The sequence below is a fragment of the Astatotilapia calliptera genome, chromosome 4 (assembly GCF_964374335.1).
Source record: "Astatotilapia calliptera chromosome 4, fAstCal68.1, whole genome shotgun sequence".
In the NCBI taxonomy this organism is placed as follows: domain Eukaryota; kingdom Metazoa; phylum Chordata; class Actinopteri; order Cichliformes; family Cichlidae; genus Astatotilapia; species Astatotilapia calliptera.
Window position 1 is genome coordinate 32,632,641 of NC_137425.1, and position 21,411 is coordinate 32,654,051.

The following is a 21,411-nucleotide window of genomic DNA, read 5'->3' on the forward strand; positions in this document are numbered from 1 at the left end:
ACCAAAGACTAGAAAATATGGTGAAGCAAATCTTCCCTTTGGTTTCACCTGCACAGGTGCTGAGGTAGGTCTCCCTGCAGAATTGGTTTTCCCTGTGTTGGGAACAGCACAGAATCTCACATTCTTGATTTTTAGTTCACAAACACTTGTTGTAATGACTAACTACTCCTGACATTTTGGAGGTGTTAGCTCTTTATACAGTAAAGCTACAGTGGGATACAAATAATATCAGGCTGATCCTGCCACGATTTGTTCCCCGGTTCAAATACCGGACAAACAGGATCTCACAGCTGTTTATGTTTTTAAACCCATTTTGCACAGAGAGGCATTTTTTTGAAAAATGTATTGATAGCAATGTTGAATATTATTACACATGAAAAAAAAACTACAGTAAAATAATCACACTGTGACGCCTCTGCCTTTGTAAATGGAGGGACAGTAACTGTGTGTGTATGTAAGCGTGTAAAACCTGCAGACAGTCAGATTAACAGTATTTTGTCTCTATCTGCCATTCTGCAATTCATCTCATGTAAACAATAACGTGGCCACAGCATGACGTGAAAAAGGCACATACCTTTGACATTGTGTTACGAACTCTGTATTCCTCGTCCACACGTAAACGCAAAAATCAGTTTTAAAAAATCTGCGTTTTTGGTGATTCGAAATGCCGTATACCTGTGGACAAAACAGCTGCTTTTTCAAAAAATACCCGTGTAGGTGCGGACGCAGCGTAAAAGAGTTAGTAGTTTATTTTATTACTGCCTGTGATTTATTGCAAATTACTTGTATTTGCCTAATTGTTTACTAAATGTTTGAGGTGTTAAATAAACAGCAATAGAGCAAAATATGAGTGTGTGTGTGTGTGTGGGGGGGGGGGGGGGGGGGTCGAACATTTTTCTTGTAAAGCAAAGGGGGGCTTAGCAAAAAAAGTTTGGGAACCACTGCCTTAAAGGGTTTAATTGTTTTAATGAGAGATCACCTTGAATATGATTGCATCAACGTGTCTCTAAAAGCTGGGAAGGATGATGTTTACCACTGTGCAGCATCACTTCTTCTTTCAACAACAGCACATCCACTTCTGGGAACTGAGGAGAGAAGCTGCTGGAGAGGAATGTTGTGCCGTTCTTGTCTGATGGAGGATTCTGGCTGCTCAGCAGTCCTGGCTCTGTTTTCTGTTTTATGACACTTCAAATATTTTGAGTTGGTGAAAAGTCTGCATTGCAGGCAGGCTGTTCCATGCTGCTATAATAGATGCAGTGTTTGGTTTAGCATAGTCTTACTGACATATTCAAGGCCTTCCCTTAAAGAGGCGTCACTGGATGGGAGCAGATGTTGCTATGAAATCTGTATATAGACCTTTGAGCATCAATGGTCCCTTCCCAGGTGGTTTCTTTGCTTTCTGTCATAAAGATTTTGGGTTTTTGAGATCTGCAAATCATTATATTCCGTTTTTATTTACATTTTACACAACTTCCCAACTTTTGATGAAATAGAACAGAATAGAATAGAAGTATGCTTTTAAGTTTTAAGTTTCAATGTGCTTTTGCTAGTTAGCTAAGAGATCTTGCAGGAATAATATTAGAGTAAAAATAATCATTTAAAAACACCCCTACATTAATGTCCAGTTTATGTTAGAGTGTTATCTGTTGTGTCAATATGATTCTTTAATGTAAACACAGAAGTTAGCCGATCATCGTTGCCTGAGACTTTCTTCAGCTTCCTGCTTCTTCCTGCTCTAACTTTGTACGCTTTAGCAAGTCTCAGCTGCTGTCAGGACCTTTAAGCGATCAAACAAACATACAGCCTGGACGGAGCGCTGCTGTCCGTGGTGCTGAATTAGTTCAGCCGTGGGGTGGTGCAGTTCAGCAGCGTGTGGGGCAGAGCGCTGTCCGTGGTGCTGACATGCAGAAATCTGAGGCTCTGGTTTCATTTACCAAACAATAAAAAGCCGATGAATGGAGGCGGGATGACACTTACTGCACTGAAAGTCACTTTAGAATTTAGAGAGTTCACATTATTGTTATTAGAAAAAGGGAAAAGAAACTGTCTAATATATGTGCGCGTGCCAAATATGCAAACGCTATCCACCGGGATGCCACCCTTAACAATGTAGACCCACTTTTGCTCAAAGAGCCAGACGAGTAGGGTGACGTCTCCCTCCGCTTCCGCTCGAATCAGCCAATCAGAGCCGAGTGCGCCGCAGCTTATAAGCCCATCTGCTGTCGATCCTTTCGCCCTGACCGTCCCTGCTGTCCTGTGTGCCGCTGACTCAAACTGCAGCCCCTGATCTACCACAACCGTGAAGATGGCGACCCGGGTAAGCTCCGTGCGCTGCGTTTATTCCTGTAACAAATCGCTCTCAGTCCGGCTCGTGGCTGGTAATGAAAGAAGCGCACCCGCAGAGCAAAATGTCGGACGAGCCGTATGTGCGGACTGTCAGGGGTCTCGGTACACGGAGCACCTGAATGTCACCGCGACTGCGGACTCTGGTGTTTATTTCACACCGTGTGATAACGCGTAGCTTGTGCAGCAATTTGCTACAGGACGGTGTGTTCGCCACCAGCCCCCCCACCCCCCCACCCCGTTACAGCTGCTTCGGTGCTTAATCCTGGGCTCTGCTTGTCCTTGACGCGACTGCGTGAAAAGCGACCACTGAGAAGCTTCGTGGATGCGTGGAAGGGTGCACGGTGTTGTGTGGGACGCGCAGAGTGGTGCTTTGGTGACAAGGGTGAAAACAGCCTTACGTGCTCCAGTGTGTGTGTGTGTGTGTGTGTGTGTGTGTGTGTGTGTGTGTGTGTTTGGCGTTAGGGAGCGCTGGATGCGGTGTGAAGCAGCAGAGCAGCACGGCTGACTGGTGGGCTGTAACCTACCTACATATGCACATGTAGGTTGCGTGCAACCTGTCGAAAAGGAGGGAGGATGATGTCAGGTAACCGGCCTCAGCTTCCCCTAGTGGCCCGGTGTCATTCTCACACAGCCCCAGTTATACAGGTCACACCTGGCAATAACACCAGGACTGGTACTGCAGTAGGAATTATTGGGTTAAACCCTGATACCCCCAAACTGCTGCCTTTATTATGCAACGCAGTAAATAGCAACCTGGTCACTAGGGTGGCATATACTGAGAAAAGCTAGCACCAACACCTCTGTGTCTGTGTTGTAATTTATTAGCCCTTTGTCCTCAGCCAACAGAGAAATCTTTGTAAACAAACAATACTGTTTGCAGGGCTTCTGAACTTTTAGCCAACACAAAAGATAAATATCGACAGTTGACAGATGTTCTCGTTTTTGCGGATGTATATATATCATTATTCCAGGCCTCTTTTACCTCCATGACTCCATGTATGACTTTGGAGAAACATATTGACACCTGCTATCACTATGATACTACGTCCAGCAGCTGCTCAGCTTAGCTTAGCATAAAACAGGCAAACAGTGGACATGGTTAGTCAAGTCAGACTAAGCTCTTCTCTAAAGCTTACCAGATAACGTTTTATCACATTTGTTTTCACTGTGTAAAAAGAAAGTGCCAAGACTACACTGTTATAATGGTGAATTATAGGGCAATATATCGAATGTACTCGATGTGTTCGTTTGTCCACGTACAATGGTTAAAATGGCTTTATCGTAACCATCGAGTATAAATTGCGATGGCAATATTAAGCTGTCTGCATGTAATCAACTTTGGGGGATTTTTTTCTCCTACATGCTGCGAATCGGAAAGTTTTCTACCTGCCCTGAGCAGGCGCCGCACAGTTTCAATTACAAAAAATAATTCAAGTTAATTTCTGTGAAATTAAGATCAGCAGTGTCATAAATAACCCAAACATTGAAATTCATTTAACTGAGTTTCACTCCTTACCCATATGGAAAAGATATATATAAATCTTATAAAGTTTGTATCTGTCTTGTGTGAAACTTGTATGAAAAGCATACAAGAGTGAAAACAGATATAAGATCCCTTGAAAAATTATATAATGAAACTTGTATGTTTTGGATACTTACTAAAACAATGTATGAAAGTAATGAGAAAGTGGCCACTTTCATGAGTAAATCATATAAGTTTTTACTATTTCTTTTCCATATGGGTATTCTCAGTGTTCCACAGCTTATTTGCATTGAGTCTGTCCCACCAGCTCTCCAGTTTAAGATAAATTTGACATCTGGCATCATGTAAGTCAGTTTGTCTCAGAGTGACAGAATTTTATCACTAGATACATGCGTGTCTGTCATTTTTTTGTAACTGCGAAGACCTTTTTACAAGATACTACACTATGATGCTAACTTACACATGTTCACTTCAGGCAAACTTTAAGTGGACTTGAAAAGCCAGTAATGACTATTTGTCCGCACTCTCTTACGCTGCTACGTGTCCATGACCGAGCACAAACCCTACCCTACAGGAAACACTGAACTGAGGAGCAGCATCGCATCCCAGTATAGAAGTTTTTCATGCAACATTATGTGGACTTTACACAAGAGCTTTCCACCATATAGGATGTGATACAACTACTAGTTACAAGGGGAAATGTGTATCTGATTGGAGAGTGGTTCCTGACGGTCACCAGTTGTCGCTGGAGTGTCTGTACCAAAAACCTCCTTATGATTTATATATGATAGCTTCCGCTTGACTATTATTGTTTGCAGACAAACTGATGTCTTCCATTCATATGGAAGGTTGCTGGGGCAGCTTTACTTTGGATGGAAGACATGTATTTGTCTGCAAACATTAATAGGCAATCACAGATTCCCAGCATGTTCCAGTGACTGTACCAGTCTGCCAGCAACCCAAAGCAGTTGCAGAGAGGTGTTTGCCTCACCGACAGTGGTTGCCAGATGGTTGTGGATCAGTCTGTAGGCCTGCATGACTCTGGGACTTTGTGCACTCACTCTACATTGTCACCATGATTGTCACTTATCCAAAATGGCGGGCAAGTTAATGACACAGTTAGCAGTCACATGATTCCTCAGTGAGATAAATAAGCAACTTCTGTAGACACAGATGATAAAATATGGAACTTGAAATTAATATAAGAAGTCCCCTTTATTAGTTATTGCCTGGAGATTCTTAATGTCTCAGGTTCTGCTGTTTTAACATGAAATCTTAGGTAAACAGTGGTGTTACCAACTGCATTAATGAAGGTCCAGCTTTATTTAGGTGCAGAACTTTAATTAGTATGGTTAACACCTATTTTTAATGTCAAATGGATGTTATGAAATAGGTCTTTAGCCTGGCACAAAGTTCTTCTTAAAAGGACAATTCTCATTTTTCCAACTCCGCATCCAGGCTTTGTGCTGAGCTAAGCACATCAGCTGTTGGCTACATACTACACAAATATGAGAAAGGTTTAAACCTTCTCATGTCACCATTGGCCAGAAGGCAAATGGATCAAACCAACAAGTCACTTACAAAGTCTACGACACAATGGCTTTCTGAAAAAAGCCCATCCTACCACGTCACCATGTAAATGGTGCAGTGCAGCTTCATTTCCAGTGCAGAGCTTGTATTAATTTGAGTTGAAGACAGACTCATCAGCACAAAAGTGCAGGTGGTCTGCCGAGTCATGATGCAAGGTGCTAACAGCCTTAGCATTCCACACAACAACTTTCTCACTGTGCTCATCTAAAAACAGTGAAACCCAGTGTGCTTCTGATTGAGGGTGTGCCTTGTGCTGGTACATTTACTGTATTTTAACATAACCTCTTTAACCTCTTGATCACCTCTCTGCATGCTAAAGCTGGAGAGTAGCACAAGCACACACCATTAGCTTGGTGCTGTTATCCAACGAGCCTCAAGCTGCGTGTGCCCGGATTTCATGTGTCAGTGGAAAACATGACTTAAAGTGGAAGCACCTCCTCCCTCAGTGGGACTGTTTTCTGATACTCCAGCAGTCGTTTTACTCTATCAGCATGTCTTTACATTCCAACTGCTGCCTGATTTATGAGGTTCAGCATTCAAGGGAGCTCAGTCAACACTGCATGGAAATGACCACAGGTTTTATTTTTATCATGATTTAGATGAGGAATCTGCCTGCGTGTTATTAATGTGTTTTTGTCATTATATTGCTGTATATAACAACAATTCATAGTACTATATTTTAACAACTTAACATGAGCTAGACCCACGCATCATTTAATAATAATTGTGTGGCCAAAGCTTCCTGTATGCACAGAGACAAAAAGAGCATAAAAGAACAAAAAGACATGGACGATCATCACAAAGAGGCTCATACAAACTATTCAAGCCTATACGACTATGGAGACACAAAATGAGCACAAAGGATCAATAAAACTGCACAAAGACTCAAAACCAACGCAAACTAATACAAATGAAGTTGACAAGCCATGAAGACCATAAAAATTCAAGATGGAAATTTTTCTAAAACATTTTTAGAGGGAGCAGAAATCAAAGCTTCTTAAGATTTTTTTAACACTTAGAGAAACCTTTCCCTGTCAAACAGCTTCTTTGGAGTTTACTCTGACAACAGAGGCTAGTTTAATTTCCATGTTCTTAGCTGTTTTTATGAAGCAATGCTTTTTAAAAAAAAATCTGTTAAGGGAACAAGCAGCTTCTTATTTCACATTAGCTAGCAAGCTAATTGTGCTAACCTCAGTTCTCCAAGTAAACTGACAAAACAAGATTGCATCTGTCTGAGTTTTTGATGTTTCCAGTTAATTTATTTTTAAAAGAAGTGCATAAAGTAAAAGAGTTACATCCTTAAAATCATGCTAAAAGACTGAAACTAGCTCTCTGTCACCAGGAAAAATGTCTTCCTTTCTCGAGCCATGAAGAATTAGCTTACATTTCAGTGTAAAAAAAAAAAATTAAATCTTAAGACCTTCACAGACCTGACACATAAAATTTGTATTAATATTTTGTGCATTAGATTTTTTTCTGCCAACTCACCTGTTCTTTATCAGCCATTTACACTGAACACATAACTTTAAAGGACCAATTTGCAGTATTTATTTTATCAGCTCAATAAACAGATCTGACCAATCAGACCACTGCATTTGGCAACAAGTGCACTCTGAGTTGAAAATGGTCACCAGTACTGAATATGCAATAATCTAAGATACTATTGTACCTGACACATACACACAGCTAGATGCCGATAAAGCTTCAACTCCTGGAAACCTTGAAATTCTCCCTGCTGCTGTCTTCTCCTGAGAATCGTTTGAACCCAGAATCTTTTCTTTCTTTCTTTTCTTGTTTAGAAGCATCATCATTTTTTTACAGTGCATGTTTTTATTCACAAACATCTAATGCTTCCAGTGTATATATACGTTGGGCCTCAAATTCACATCAGAAAATTTTTAAACTTTTCACAATTTTTTGACTTTAGTTTTACAAGATAAAAGGAAATCAATGACCGTGCTCTAATACTGAAAACATTCTGCTGTCTATATTACATTCTAATCATTACTGTGCATTCATTATCTTCTACCTCTTTGTTGTAGCACTGAGCAGTGTCTTTGCATTAGAGCATGTTCCACAAATGAATACAAAGCTTATCATGTTTCCCTTTACCAGACTTAGTAATGTATCACATTTCCCCAAGTCTGTGTGCAGTGTGTGTGTGTGTGTGTGTGTGTGTGTGTGTGTGTGTGTGTGTGTGTGTGTGTGTGTGTGTGTGTGAGATAGCATGTCCTCCCCCCTGGTCACCCAGCTTGTCAGAAGTGTCCACAGGCATGATTTTTGATGTCCCCAGCTGGCACTCACTCGTATACCCTTCATTCTGAAGTGCCCAGCACAGTTTGTACTGTTTCAGGGCATAAAGTCATCTGTCAGAGGAGATCAGGACAAAGCAAACAGTTCCCCAAACTGAAACGGTCCTGGCATCAACAACAGTCTCAGCAAGAGAATCCTGTTCTAAAGCATATTACCACACAAGCTAGCAAGCATGAAATTATCAAAGAAACTTGCTAGGTCTGCTAAGAGCCTTAACATTTATTTCACTGGTGACCAAGATACAAATAAATACTTCAATATAAGTACATGCAAACTTGAGATATGGATACGATTAGTCAATAAAAACAAGAACGCTTATGCCCTCTAATATCTCACATGTTTACTATGGTAACCATACACCGGGACCATAATATAGGAAGATCGCACTGTCAACACTGTTATCACTGTTGTCACTGTTGTCACTGCAACACATCAGCTCATATGTTTTCTTGGTTCAGCTTTTCTCTGATTCTTTGCTGTTGAGGGTAGAAAAATGCTGCCTGTAGCATTTTGGAGTTTTCCGATGGATTGCTGTTCAGGAGTCCATGAATGCCACATCTCCTGTTTATAATCAGCCAGAAACCATTAAAGATTTTGTCTGCGAAACATTCAGAAAGTCTATGAAAGCAGTTTACAGTGTGCACAGTCATCCAGCAAAATGTACGCGTTAAGCCCAGAGCGTGGAAAGCTCGTGTGGCTTGTCAGCAAGCAATTTTTATTCAAGTGCATCCAGCTTTGAGGTTAGAAGGCAGTAGAGAAAAATCCTTAATGGACCAGATGTCGGCACGAGTTAGCATATTTGTAAAAGCCCAGCATTCATCTCCTGTTTCTGACACTGTGTTGGCTTTGCTCTAGAGGCGGGAATGACAAAAAAAGATACAACTATGGGTTTCCCGCTGTGATGCTGAACTCACAGTGTTTACACAGCTGCTAGCCTGACAATACAGATCAGGTGTGTAAAGACTAAAAGAAAGTGTGGCTCAATACCTTTGCCCATATCATACAGGTTTAGTTTATGCATCCACACCAGACCTCCAAAATCACAAAAACCCCACATTATGTTTTCACTTACTGAGTTTGCCCACTTTTTTTTAAACTCTCCATAAAATACAGCTTGTTAACAGAGTCTGTAACAGGTTACAGGAATGAATGAACAGCTGTTCATTGGAGCCTTTCCTCTGGGTTCACTACCGGCAATACCAGTCAGCAGCAGGACCCAGAGTTGTGCATTACACTAATAATAAATAACCACAGTCAAAGTGCTTATAATAAACCTTACATCACCTTTAAGAACAAGATGTGTCGACCCTGGGTAGTATGGTGAGGCAGTAAGTGACTATTGATCTGAGGTTAAATGCTAAACTGAAATTAGAATTCATGTGGGAATATTCTGCCTTTGCCTCGTAATAGCTTTCGTGCCAATTTGCAGCGAGTCAGGTTATGGTTGGAGAGAAGTAAATGGTTTAGTAAGACACTTGGGTTCCCTTTGCCGATTGAACTAATGACCTTTGGCTCACTATTCAGTCTCACCAGCCATCTGGTCCTCATAAAGCCTTCTGGATTAGAGAGCACAAGCTCAAGACTTAAAGCCAAAGTTACTGTAAATGCACCATACTGCTTGATTTACTGTATAAACCGTTTTGGTCTAGCATGTCCCATTTTTGATTTTTAGCTTTTATGTTCCAAGGATTGGACAACTAGGATGACTGGACAGAAATGTCAGTGAGATTCAGAATTTAAGAAATAAGTTCAGTCTTATGAAAAGTGACACCACATCCAATGTTTGTTGGTAAACTGATTCTTGACAAGGAGTTCAGTAAATCAGCACGGGGAATGCATTGGTGCGAGATGTCCAGAATTTTCTTGGCAATCACAGAGCAGAGAATTATGCTGAGCTTGTGGATAAAATCCTGAAACCATATCAGCTAATGAGGGCCAGAACGTCGCTGACGACGCACTTTTTACTTTCTCATCTCGACTTTTTTTAAACTAAATGTAGGCAATTATGAGCATGGGCCAAGAGTTCACCAAGACATAAAAGTGATGGAAAACCGTTATCAGGGAAATTTTAATCCAAACATGATATGTGACTATTGTCAGTTTTACAATACAGTAGGTTAGGTTTTTGATAGTGTTTGCGTGCGCGTCATTCTGTCTATAAAGACAATAGCTCGAAAAGTTTTCAATTAATTCTGATAAAACTTTGGAGGTGCGCAGAGTGGAGTCATGCTAACAGCTGATTAAAATTTGGCTTACATCCACCTTGGACTTCAGTGTCAACATATTTATTGATTTACTGGTCAAAAACTGACAAAAGGCTTAGACCTTTGACCTCAAGGTCAGCAGATTGATCTGAAGGTCAAAGTGATAATATTGAGACATTTAAACTATGTTTCTTCCCACCATCATTTGAATTGACAACATATAGGCATATAGGGAATGATATATGGGGACTTTGGACCTCTGGCCTCATCTTCAAGGTCAAATAAGGTCAAACTTTCAAAAAAATGTCTTTAAAACCTTATAAAACGAGCTGTTATCCATCACTTACCCTTTGTGCAATCAAACGAAATATCTGTCATGCTACTCTTGTCTGATTTTCACTGCATTATAAACAATATAGGAATATGAATGTAAACAACATACAGGACTATTACTGTTACAAAATACAATCCTGCTCAGAGAGTGAGCTGCCTTGCACTCTCATAGTGCTTCGTGATTTGAGCTAGTGTGTGTTAGAATCGTCTGACTGTGTTTTGCTTTTCTTACAGCTGATCCTGAATCAGCCCTGACCTGGACATGTAATGTTCATGCTATGGAAGCTATTTGTCAGGGTGATACTGTAACACTTAGGTTGCACGTATCATCAGGCAGCGTGGCAGTGCAGTGGTTAAAAGAGCACGGATCTTGGGGCCTCTCTGTGTGGAGCTGGCGTGTTCTGTCTGTGCCTGCGTGGGTTTCCTCCAGTGCTTTGGTTTTCTCATCTTTGTTAGCTTAATAGTTGCTTCTAAATTAGCCGTAGGTGTGGATGGGGGTGTATTGTGCCTCTGTTTGCTGGGATATGCTGCAGTTGGAATGGTTAAGAAATTGGACGGATGATTTGTAGCACCAAACTCAATTTAACCCTTCACACATGATTTTGCGTATGTAATTGAAAATCTAGCTGTTGCTGCCAGTGCTGATTCTTGCTTTCCAGCCTGCGCTGAGTAGGTGCTCTCAAGGACTGATTTAATTGTGTCAGAATCAATAGCTGAATTGATTCCAGTCAATGAAGGGAAGAAAGAAACGCACACCTACTAGTGCAGCTGAACAAGTGAGTGGGCTACAGAAGACGACAGCTCATCTATTATGTGCATCTCCTTCCCAGTGGTCTCCGTCTCCTTCTCAACCTAATCAGCTGTTTGTTTCCTTCATAATTTCCCCCACTCATCTTCTGCTTTGAAGACATTTCCCAACAGTCTGTTATTCGTTCCTCTGCTCCCAACTTTTTTTTAGCACCTACACCCAAGCAGCAGACATCATTAAGGTGGGATCCTCAAAGACTTCCTCTGTCACATTCTGCATAAAATGTCTTCATCTGGGATTTTTTTAGGTTACTGATCAAACAGTTATGCTTTACAACCTTTGGCCCACTTTAAAGAAAACAGATGCAGCACCCAGTTGATCTCCTTTCTTCTAGTTACAGGGAGCAACGCAAAAGACACTGCTGTGCAATATCACAGCATCACCTTACAGTAAATGCACTAGTTGCAATTTGAACCCTAAAGTACTAAAATTATAGATTTACCACATTAAAAATGCAGCTCAATATTTTATTCTGTTTTATTTTATTTTATTTTTATTTGGATGCCTGAATCTTCCTCTGTGTCGAGGATAGGAAAAAGGTGTTCTGCTATCCTTCACAGAGATGGGTTTTTGCTGGAGGGGTTGTGTTACTCTGTCTTTTACATACAGTAAAATAGGTGCTGTGTTGGTCTGAAGTCTTACTTTTCAACTTGTGTTGTTCTGTAGTAGTTCTTGTATCATTTTGACAGTTTACACTGGAAGGATGTTTTTATTTCAGGATGGTAGAGACTGGGAGTCTTAACATCCGATGTGCCAACTATAAATAACCTCTATGTCCTGTATTTTTTTACTGTGTGGAGTCCTGGTCAAATTTACACCGGGATTGTTCAGCCAGTCATTTTAAGTGCAAGCCATGCAAGTTCTTCTTCTCATTATAAGCGTGTGTTACATGTAGCCAGCTGTCTCGGTGCCTGCATTTTCCCCCTTTGAAACAAACTCTATTTGCGTATAACTCGCCTGTTTGGCCTTATTACACACCTTCACTCAGTCCAACAAATACTCTTGCTGCCTATGATTCAGACCCAGTGGTCTTTTAAAGTAGGCCAGGTTTCTCTCAGAGCAGATGTTTGGCATTAAAAGGACCTTCTTCAGCTTGTTTGCCACAATGTTACAATTTGATGACTTCTTCAGACAGTTATTGGACTTGCTCCTTTAGCTTGTTTGGCAAAAATGTGTCAGGAGGTAGAGCAGGTTATCTTTTAATTGGAATGTTGGTGGTTTGAGCTTTGGCTGCTCCAGTCTGCTGCAGCCCAAATTGCTCCCGATGCAGTTGTTAGAAGTGCTTTGAGTGCTCAAGTATTTTGGAAAAGCGCAATATAAGAACAAGTCAATTTACCATGTATTACTTTTTGTGCAGTTGTACACTGAAGTACCAATGCATGGTCCAAACAAAATCACAAGGCACACCCAAACTTTCCTTATGATACATCATTTGGGAGGCACTGTGATAAACAAAGCCAAACAGACAACAAACATATTTTGATCTCATCTCTTAGAGGATTGTGCTCTCTGTAGTCACCAGTTCTTCTCCTTGGTGGCGCTGTCACTTGGTGTTTGCTCGCTCTGTGGTAGAGTATCACTTCCTGTTCCTGCTCAAACACAGTGGTGTTTCTGAGTAGCTTATCTGCTTAGAAATTTAATTAAAAACTTTTAAATACATTCTTTTCTCATAGTATAATCTTCATGTGCTTTATCCGAAGCACACTTTCTTTGTACTCACTACCTAATTTATACCCAAAGTATTCACTGACTGTCTCTGTACTGTTTCGCTAGCTTAGCTTAGCTTGTAGCCGACTCGTTAGCACCATGGCTACTTCATCTGTCCCTCCTGCACTTTCCTGCTCATTGTGTCAGATGTTTAGTTACTCCTCGGCCTCCTTTAGCAGTAATGATATCTGTAACAAATGTAGCATATTTGCAGCTCTGGAGGCCAGGATTACTGAATTGGAGACTTGGCTTCGCACCCTTCATTCACCCGTAGCTAGCCAGGCCCCTGTAGCTGGTGCAGCCGAAGATAGCGTAGGCCCCGCTAGCTGTTCCCCGGCAGACCCCAAGCAGCTGGGGAAAGAGGGCGGCTGGGTCACGGTGAGGAGGAACATAGTCCTAAACAGAAGCCCCAGGTACACCACCAACCCGTTCATGTGTCTAACCGTTTTTCCCCACTCGGTGACACACCCGCCGGGGGTCAAACTCTGGTAATTGGTGATTCTGTTCTCAGACACGTGAAGCTAGAGACACCGGCAACCATAGTGAATTGTCTTCCAGGGGCCAGAGCAGGCGACATTGAAGGAAATTTAAAACTGCTGGCTAAGCGTAAACGTAAATTCAGTAAAATCATAATTCACGTCGGCAGTAATGACACCCGGTTACGCCAATCGGAGGTCACTAAAATCAGTATTGAATCGGTGTGTAACTTTGCCAAAACAATGTCGGACTCTGTAGTTTTCTCTGGTCCCCTCCCCAATCAGACCAGGAGTGACATGTTTAGCGGCATGTTCTCCTTAAATTGCTGGCTGTCTGAGTGGTGTCCCAGAAACGATGTGGGCTTCGTAGATAATTGGCAAACCTTGTGGAGGAAACCTGGCCTTGTTAGGAGAGACGGCATCCATCCCACTTTGGATGGAGCAGCTCTCATTTCTAGAAATATGGACAAATTTATTAAACCCCCCAAAATATGACTATCCAGAGTTGGGACCAGGAAGCAGAGTTGCAGTCTTACACGCCTCTCTGCAGCTTCTCTCCTCCTGCTACCCCCCCAAAAACCCATCTCCATAGAGACTGTGTCAGCTCCCAAACAGACAAAAAACAAGCTAAAAACCAGCAACAAACAACTTAAACATAAACAATTACAAAGAAAGAACAATAAAGTATCCACATCTGAACCAAAGAGTAAAACAGTGAAATGTGGATGATTAAATATTAGGTCTCTCTCCTCCAAGTCTCTGTTAGTACATGAGTTAATAATTGATCAACAAATTGATTTACTCTGCCTTACAGAAACCTGGTTGCAGCAGGATGATTATGTTAGTTTAAATGAATCAACACCCCCGAGCCATTCTAACTACCAGAAACCTCGAAGCACAGGCCGAGGGGCGGTGTGGCAGCAATTTTTCGCACCAGCCTATTAATCAACCAAAGACCCAGACAGACTTTTAATCCATTTGAAAGCCTGATGCTTAGCCTTGTGTAAAACTCAGAAACCAGTCTTACTTGTCCACCTGGGCCTTACACAGAGTTTCTGTCTGATTTCTCAGACTTTTTATCTGATTTGGTTCTCAGCTCAGATAAAATAATTATTGTGGGTGATTTTAACATCCATGTAGATGCTAAAAGTGACAGCCTCAACATGGCATTTAATCTGTTATTAGACTCAATTGGCTTCTCTCAAAATGTAAAAGAACCCACCCACCACTTTAATCACACTCTAGATCTTGTTTTAACATATGGCATAGAAACTGAACATTTAACAGTGTTTCCTGAAAACCCTCTCCTGTCTGATCATTTCCTGATAAGATTTACATTTACAATAATTGATTACACAGCAGTGGAGAGTAGACTTTATCAAAGTAGATGTCTTTCTGAAAGCGCTGTAACTAAGTTTAAGAATACAATCCACCCACTGTTATCATCTTCAATGCCCTGTACCAACACAGAGCAGAGCAGCTATCTGAACGCTGCTCCAACAGAGGTCGATTATCTTGTTAATAATTTTACCTCCTCACTACGTACAACTCTGGATACTGTAGCTCCTGTGAAAACTAAGGTCTCTAATCAGAAGTACCTGACTCCGTGGTATAATTCTCAAACACGTACCCTAAAGCAGATGACTCGTAATCTGGAGAGGAAATGGTGTGTCACAAATTTAGAGGATCATCATTTAGCCTGGAGAAATAGTTTGCTGCTTTATAAGAAAGCCCTCCACAAAGCCAGAACATCTTACTATTCATCACTGATTGAAGAAAACAAGAACAACCCCAGGTTTCTCTTCAGCACTGTAGCCAGGCTGACAAAAAGTCAGAGCTCTTTTGAGCCAACCATCCCTTTAACGTTAACTAGTAATGACTTCATGAACTTCTTCACAAATAACATTTTTATCATTAGAGAAAAAATTACCAATAATCATCCCACAGATGTAATATTATCTACAGCTACTTTCAGTACCATCTATATTCATTTAGACTCTTTTTCTCCAATTGATCTTTCTGAGTTAACTTCAATAATTACTTCCTCCAAACCATCAACGTGTCTTTTAGACCCCATTCCTACAAAACTGCTCAAAGAAGTCCTGCCATTAATAAATGCTTCGATCTTAAATATGATCAACCCATCTCTAATAATCGGCTATGTACCACAGGCCTTCAAGCTAGCTGTAGTTAAACCTTTACTTAAAAAGCATCTCTAGACCCAGCAGTCTTAGCTAATTATAGGCCAATCTCCAACCTTCCTTTCATATCAGAAATCCTTGAAAGAGTAGTTGTCAAACAGCTAACAGATCATCTGCAGAGGTTTATTTGAAGAGTTTCAGTCAGGTTTCAGAGCTCATCACAGCACAGAAACAGCTTTAGTGAAGGTTACAAATGATCTTCTTATGGCCTCTGACAGTGGACTCATCTCTGTGCTTGTCCTGCAGCGTTCAATACTGTCGACCATAATATCCTATTAGAGCGATTAAAACATGCTGTAGGTATTACAGGTACTGTGCTGCAGTGGTTTGTATCATATCTATCTAACAGACTCTGGTTTGTACATGTAAATGGAGAGTCCTCTTCACACACTGAGGTTAATTATGGAGTTCCACAGGGTTCGGTGCTAGGACCAATTCTGTTTACATTATACATGCTTCCCTTAGGCTGCATCATTAGAAGACATAGCATAAATTTTCACTGCTATGCAGATGACACCCAGCTCTATCTGTCCATGAAGCCAGATAACACACACCAATTAGTTAAACTGCAGGAATGTCTTAAAGACATAAAGACCTGGATGGCTGCTAACTTTCTGCTTCTTAATTCAGATAAAACTGAGGTTATTGTACTCGGCCCTGAAAATCTTAGAAATATGGTATCCAACCAGATTCTTACTCTGGATGGCATTACCTTGGCCTCCAGTAACACTGTGAGGAACCTTGGAGTCATTTTTGACCAGGACATGTCCTTCAACGCACATATTAAACAAACATGTAAGACTGCGTTCTTCCATTTGCGCAACATCTCTAAAATTAGAAATATCCTGTCTCAGAGTGACGCTGAAAAACTAGTTCATGCATTTATTACTTCCAGGCTGGACTACTGTGATTCATTATTATCAGGATGTCCAAAAAACTCCCTGAAAAGCCTTCAGTTAATCCAAAATGCTGCTGCAAGAGTCCTGACAGGGACTAGAAAGAGAGAGCATATTTCTCCTGTTTTGGCTTCCCTTCATTGGCTTCCTGTTAAATCTAGAATTCAAAATCCTGCTCCTCACATACAAGGTCTTAAATAATCAGGCCCCATCTTATCTTAATGACCTTGTAGTACCATATCACCCTATTAGAGTACTTCGCTCTCGCTCTGCAGGCCTACTTGTTGTTCCTAGAGTATTTAAAAGTAGAATGGGAGGCAGAGCCTTCAGTTTTCAGGCCCCTCTTCTGTGGAACCAGCTTCCAGTTTGGATTCAGGAGACAGACACTATCTCTACTTTCAAGATTAGGCTTAAAACTTTCCTTTTTGCTAAAGCATATAGTTAGGACTGGACCAGGTGACCCTGAATCCTCCCTTAGTTATGCTGCAATAGACGTAGGCTGCCGGGGATTCCCATGATGCATTGAGTTTTTCCTTTCCAGTCACCTTTCTCACTCACTATGTATTAATAGACCTCTCTGCATTGAATCATATCTGTTATTAACCTCTGTCTCTCTTCCACAGCATGTCTTTGTCCTGTCTTCCTTCTCTCACCTCAACCAATCACAGCAGATGGCCCCGCCCCTCCCTGAGCCTGGTTCTGCCAGAGGTTTCTTCCTGTTAAAAGGGAGTTTTTCCTTCCCACTGTCGCCAAAGTGCTTGCTCATAGGGGGTCATATGATTGTTGGGTTTTTCTCTATATCTATGAAGCGCCTTGAGGCGACTTTTGTTGTGATTTGGCGCTATATGAATAAAATTGAATTGAATTATAACATTCTTAACAAATTATAATCTTGACATTTTGTGCCAAACAGCAAATGAGGACATCCATCTGGGATGCCATCCATATCCAGATGATCCCGCTGCCAAGGAACTTGCCTTTCAGAGTCTGTAGCGTTAATCTGGGATGGGAACTGCATTTCTGATTGGTAGAACTATGACTGATTTTGCACAGCTTGGTTATTCCTGGGTCTTTCATCATTTTACACCTTGTCAAGTCTTGCAATAAGATTATTCATCCCTGGCCATTCCTCTTGTGGAGCCATGTTATGGAGATTGAGTTAAATGAGCAAATTATGTTGATGCAAGTGGCAATCAATAGGAATGAAAGATACCTTTTCAAAATTAAACTCTCCTTCTGAATGTAATGGCATCGAAAGTAAATTGAGAAACACGGTAAACCTTTCTACAATTGATAAGAAAGCAGCATTTTAATGAGGCCGCATTTTTCCCAACCGGATTGCTATAATGATCTATTTTTATTAATGATCACAACTGAATTTCTATATCTACTCATGATGATAGAATTTCATGCTAATTCAAACAGAAACTCATATTAATGTGGTTTCAGTGAGATTTAGGCCAGACAGTAATGCTTGTTGTGGAACAGCTCACCTATAACAGTTATGTTTACAGCAGCTTACAGTCTCATTTACAGCACTTACCAAAACACTGCCAGAGATTTAAAACATTTTATGTTACATCATCATATTTACAGTTATAGTAAAACGAAGCTACACCTTAATTAAAGTCTAAGATTTTATGTCTCAGGACATAATAATAATCGGGTCATTAGGAGGTTTTAATATTAGGTAAATACAAGCTCAGATGAAGCCTGTAATATGATATATTAGGCAAGGCAAGGCAAATTTATTTGTATAGCACAATTCAACAACAAGGTGATTCAAAGTGCTTTACAGAGACATTAGAAACAAAAACAAATAAAAAGCATGATTTAAAATTGATTAAAACAAGCAAACAAACAAACTAACTAAACACACACATTTCACACCTGTTCGCGCGATCTGAACCCTTATCGTAAGGGGAGCTACCAGTCCTTCTGTGGACGAGCTACTTTCTATTTTAAATTCCCTGAATTTAAAATACTCTCTAGACCCAGTCTAGACCCAGTTGGGGAGCTACCCAGAGCTCTAATCCCACACCTGTTCGCGCGATCTGAACCCTTATCGTAAGGGGAGCTACCAGTCCTTCTGTGGACGAGCTACTTTCTATTTTAAATTCTCTGAATTTAAAATACTCTCTAGACCCAGTCTAGACCCAGCTGGGGAGCTACCCAGAGCTCTAAACCCACTTAACAAACAAACAAACAAACAAAACAGTATATAAAATCAAAACAGATAAAATCAGAACAGTAGATAAAATCAGTAGTTAATGTAAGTTTTGAAATTTAAGCTTAACAAACAAACAAAACAGTATATAAAATCAAAACAGATAAAATCAGAAATAGATAAGATCAGTAGTTAGTGTAAGTTTTGAAATTTAAGCTTAAAAGTGTGGATTTGGTGCTTTATTCAAATGCAGCTGAGAATAGGTGAGTCTTCAACCTGGATTTAAATAAATTGAGTGTTTCAGCTGATCTGAGGCTTTCTGGGAGTTTGTTCCAGATATAAGGAGCATAAAAGCTGAATGCAGCTTCTCCGTGTCTGGTTCTGACTCTGGGAACTGATAAAAGACCGGATCCAGATGACCTGAGGGATCTGGAAGGTTCATACTGACCGATGTATTTCGGTCCTAAACCATTCAGAGCTTTATAGACCAGCATCAGAACTTTAAAGTCTATCCTCTGACGGACAGGCAGCCAGTGTAAGGACCTCAGAGCTGGACTGATGTGGTCCACTTTTTTGGTCTTAGTGAGGACTCGAGCAGCAGAGTTCTGAATGAGCTGTAGTTGTCTGACTGATTTTTTAGGTAGACCTGTAAAGATGCTGTTACAGTAATCAAGCCTACTAAAAATGAATGCATGGACTAGTTTTTCCAGGTCCTGTTGAGACTAGAGATGGACCGATCCGATATTACGTATCGGTATCGGTCCGATACTGACCTAAATTACTGGATCGGATATCGGAGAAAAATAAAAAATGTAATCCGATCCATTAAATATCACGAAAGCACCTCACAAAACTTGCAACACGCCGTAACTCACCTCAGAACGTTAGCAGTCGGAGCAGTATGCATCACGTGATAGAGCGGCTGTGGCATGCGGGACCTGTCGGTGGTCTGGATAGCATTTGGAGCTTCGCTAGCAACCCGGCATTTCATCTCCGACAAAGTTATCCCGAGAGAAGTAAAGCAAGTGTGTAAGTCCATCTCTGAATGTAAAGCATTCCTGCGTTAAGCTTAACTAGCGACTGCCTCTTCTTGCTGCTACTTCAATCATGAAACTGCTTAACGATCAGCTGATCGGCTTTTCTGTCGCGAGTCCGTCTCTCTTGTTTGCTTTTGGCCCACTTTGCACCAGAAAGAGGAAACCAGCGGCTGAACAACAGCAGCACGTTTAAGCTTGATCAGCTGTTGTTAGAATTTATTTAATATTACTTTCTACTCGAGGATCTTTTTCTACGTAGCTGACGGCTGGTAACTGTGCAGGGGCGGATCTAGCAAAGTTTAGCCAGGGGGGCCGATAGGGCATTAACTGGGAAAAGGGGGCACAAAGACATACTTTTCTTTCTTATTCTCATTTAAAATGTCGAGCTTTTAATAAATAATTATCTGACACCCAAAGTTTTAATTTGATGTAAAATGAATAGAAGTCAATTACTGTATATAGTGACTATTAAGTCTAATATATATACCCTAGTAAGCTATAGTACTTTTTCCTTTGGGAAGGTACCATCTGTGCAGTCTGCAATTTTGTTGAAGAAAGATGTTGAATCTATTTAATATTTCTTGAAAAATAATTGATTTCTGTGCTTTTTTTTTTTCACACTGCATCAAATTAAGGTTGATTACGTCGATTAAGCATCATGAGGTGGAGCGTGAGGGGTGGTTCCCTATTTTTTATTTATTTATTTTTGTTGTTGCTGGGAGTTGGAACCCTATTAGTTAGGTTGCTTAATATTTACGCTAAGTACTCTTTAAAATACCAGAATAGGGAGGATGGTGTAGGTTTAAGTTTATTAGATTGATCAGTATTGCTGAACTATGAAATTTTATTTTTTTTTTGCATACAGGTATAACAGAATAGCTTTAGTGTAGTTGTTGTTTTAAACTTGAGTATGAACTTATACAAAATGCAGCAAGATATTTAAAAAAAAAACCAGTTTTGTTGATTAAAAAACACTATATCGGATTCATATCGGTATCGGCAGATATCCAAATTTATGATATCGGTATCGGTATCGGACATAAAAAAGTGGTATCGTGCCATCTCTAGTTGAGACATCAGATCTTTTATCCTTGAAATATTCTTGAGGTGATAGTAAGCTGATTTTGTTATTGTCTTAATGTGTTTTTCTAAGTTTAGGTCTGCATCCATCACTACACCCAAATTTCTCGCCTGGTTTGTGGTTTTTAGATGTATAGATTGAAGTTCTCTGGTGACCTGTAATCGTTTTTCTTTGGCGCCAAAGACTATTACCTCAGTTTTGTTTTTGTTTAGCTGGAGAAAATTGTGGCACAACCAGTCATTAATTTCCTCAATGCATTTACCAAGAGCCTGTACAGGGCCTCGGTCTCCTGGTGACATTGTGATATATATTTGTGTGTCATCTGCATAGCTGTGGTAGTTTATTTTGTTGTTCTTTATAATCTGTGCCAGTGGGAGCATGTAAATGTTAAACAGAGGGGGTCCCAAGATGGAACCTTGGGGAACTCCACATGTGATACTTGTCTGCTCAGATGTGAAGTTACCTATTGATACAAAGTATTTCCTGTTTTCTAAGTATGTTTTGAACCAGTTTAGTACAGTTCCTGAAAGACCTGCCCAGTTCTCCAGTCGTTTGAGTAATATGTTGTGGTCAACTGTATCAAATGCTGCACTGAGATCCAGTAAAACTAGGACTGACATTTTTCCACTGTCTGTGTTCAGACATATGTCATTAAACACTTTGGTCAGAGCGGTTTCAGTGCTGTGGTTCTGTCTAAAACCTGACTGGAAGGCATCATAGCAGTTATTCTGTTTTAAGAAGTAACTGAGCTGTTGAGAAACTGCTTTTT

General features: G+C 40.6%; 2 protein-coding genes across 4 annotated transcripts in view; one reads left to right on the top strand and one right to left on the bottom strand.

The window, feature by feature from the left end:
* Positions 1-21,411, bottom strand: part of LOC113021409 (G2/M phase-specific E3 ubiquitin-protein ligase-like) — a 258,658-nt gene that overhangs the window by 232,111 nt on the left and 5,136 nt on the right. The gene's annotated exons all lie outside the window — the stretch shown is intronic.
* The window catches only part of LOC113021414 (vesicle-fusing ATPase), a 75,094-nt gene continuing 55,856 nt past the window's right edge, over positions 2,174-21,411 (top strand). Inside the window, exon 1 of one of the 3 annotated variants that reach the window (XM_026166062.2) lies at positions 2,174-2,317. In XM_026166062.2, the coding sequence (XP_026021847.1) occupies positions 2,306-2,317 (12 nt within the window). In that variant the 5' untranslated portion in view covers positions 2,174-2,305. The remainder of the gene's footprint in view (positions 2,318-21,411) is intronic. The other 2 variants (XM_026166060.2, XM_026166061.2) reach the window with 2 other exon arrangements.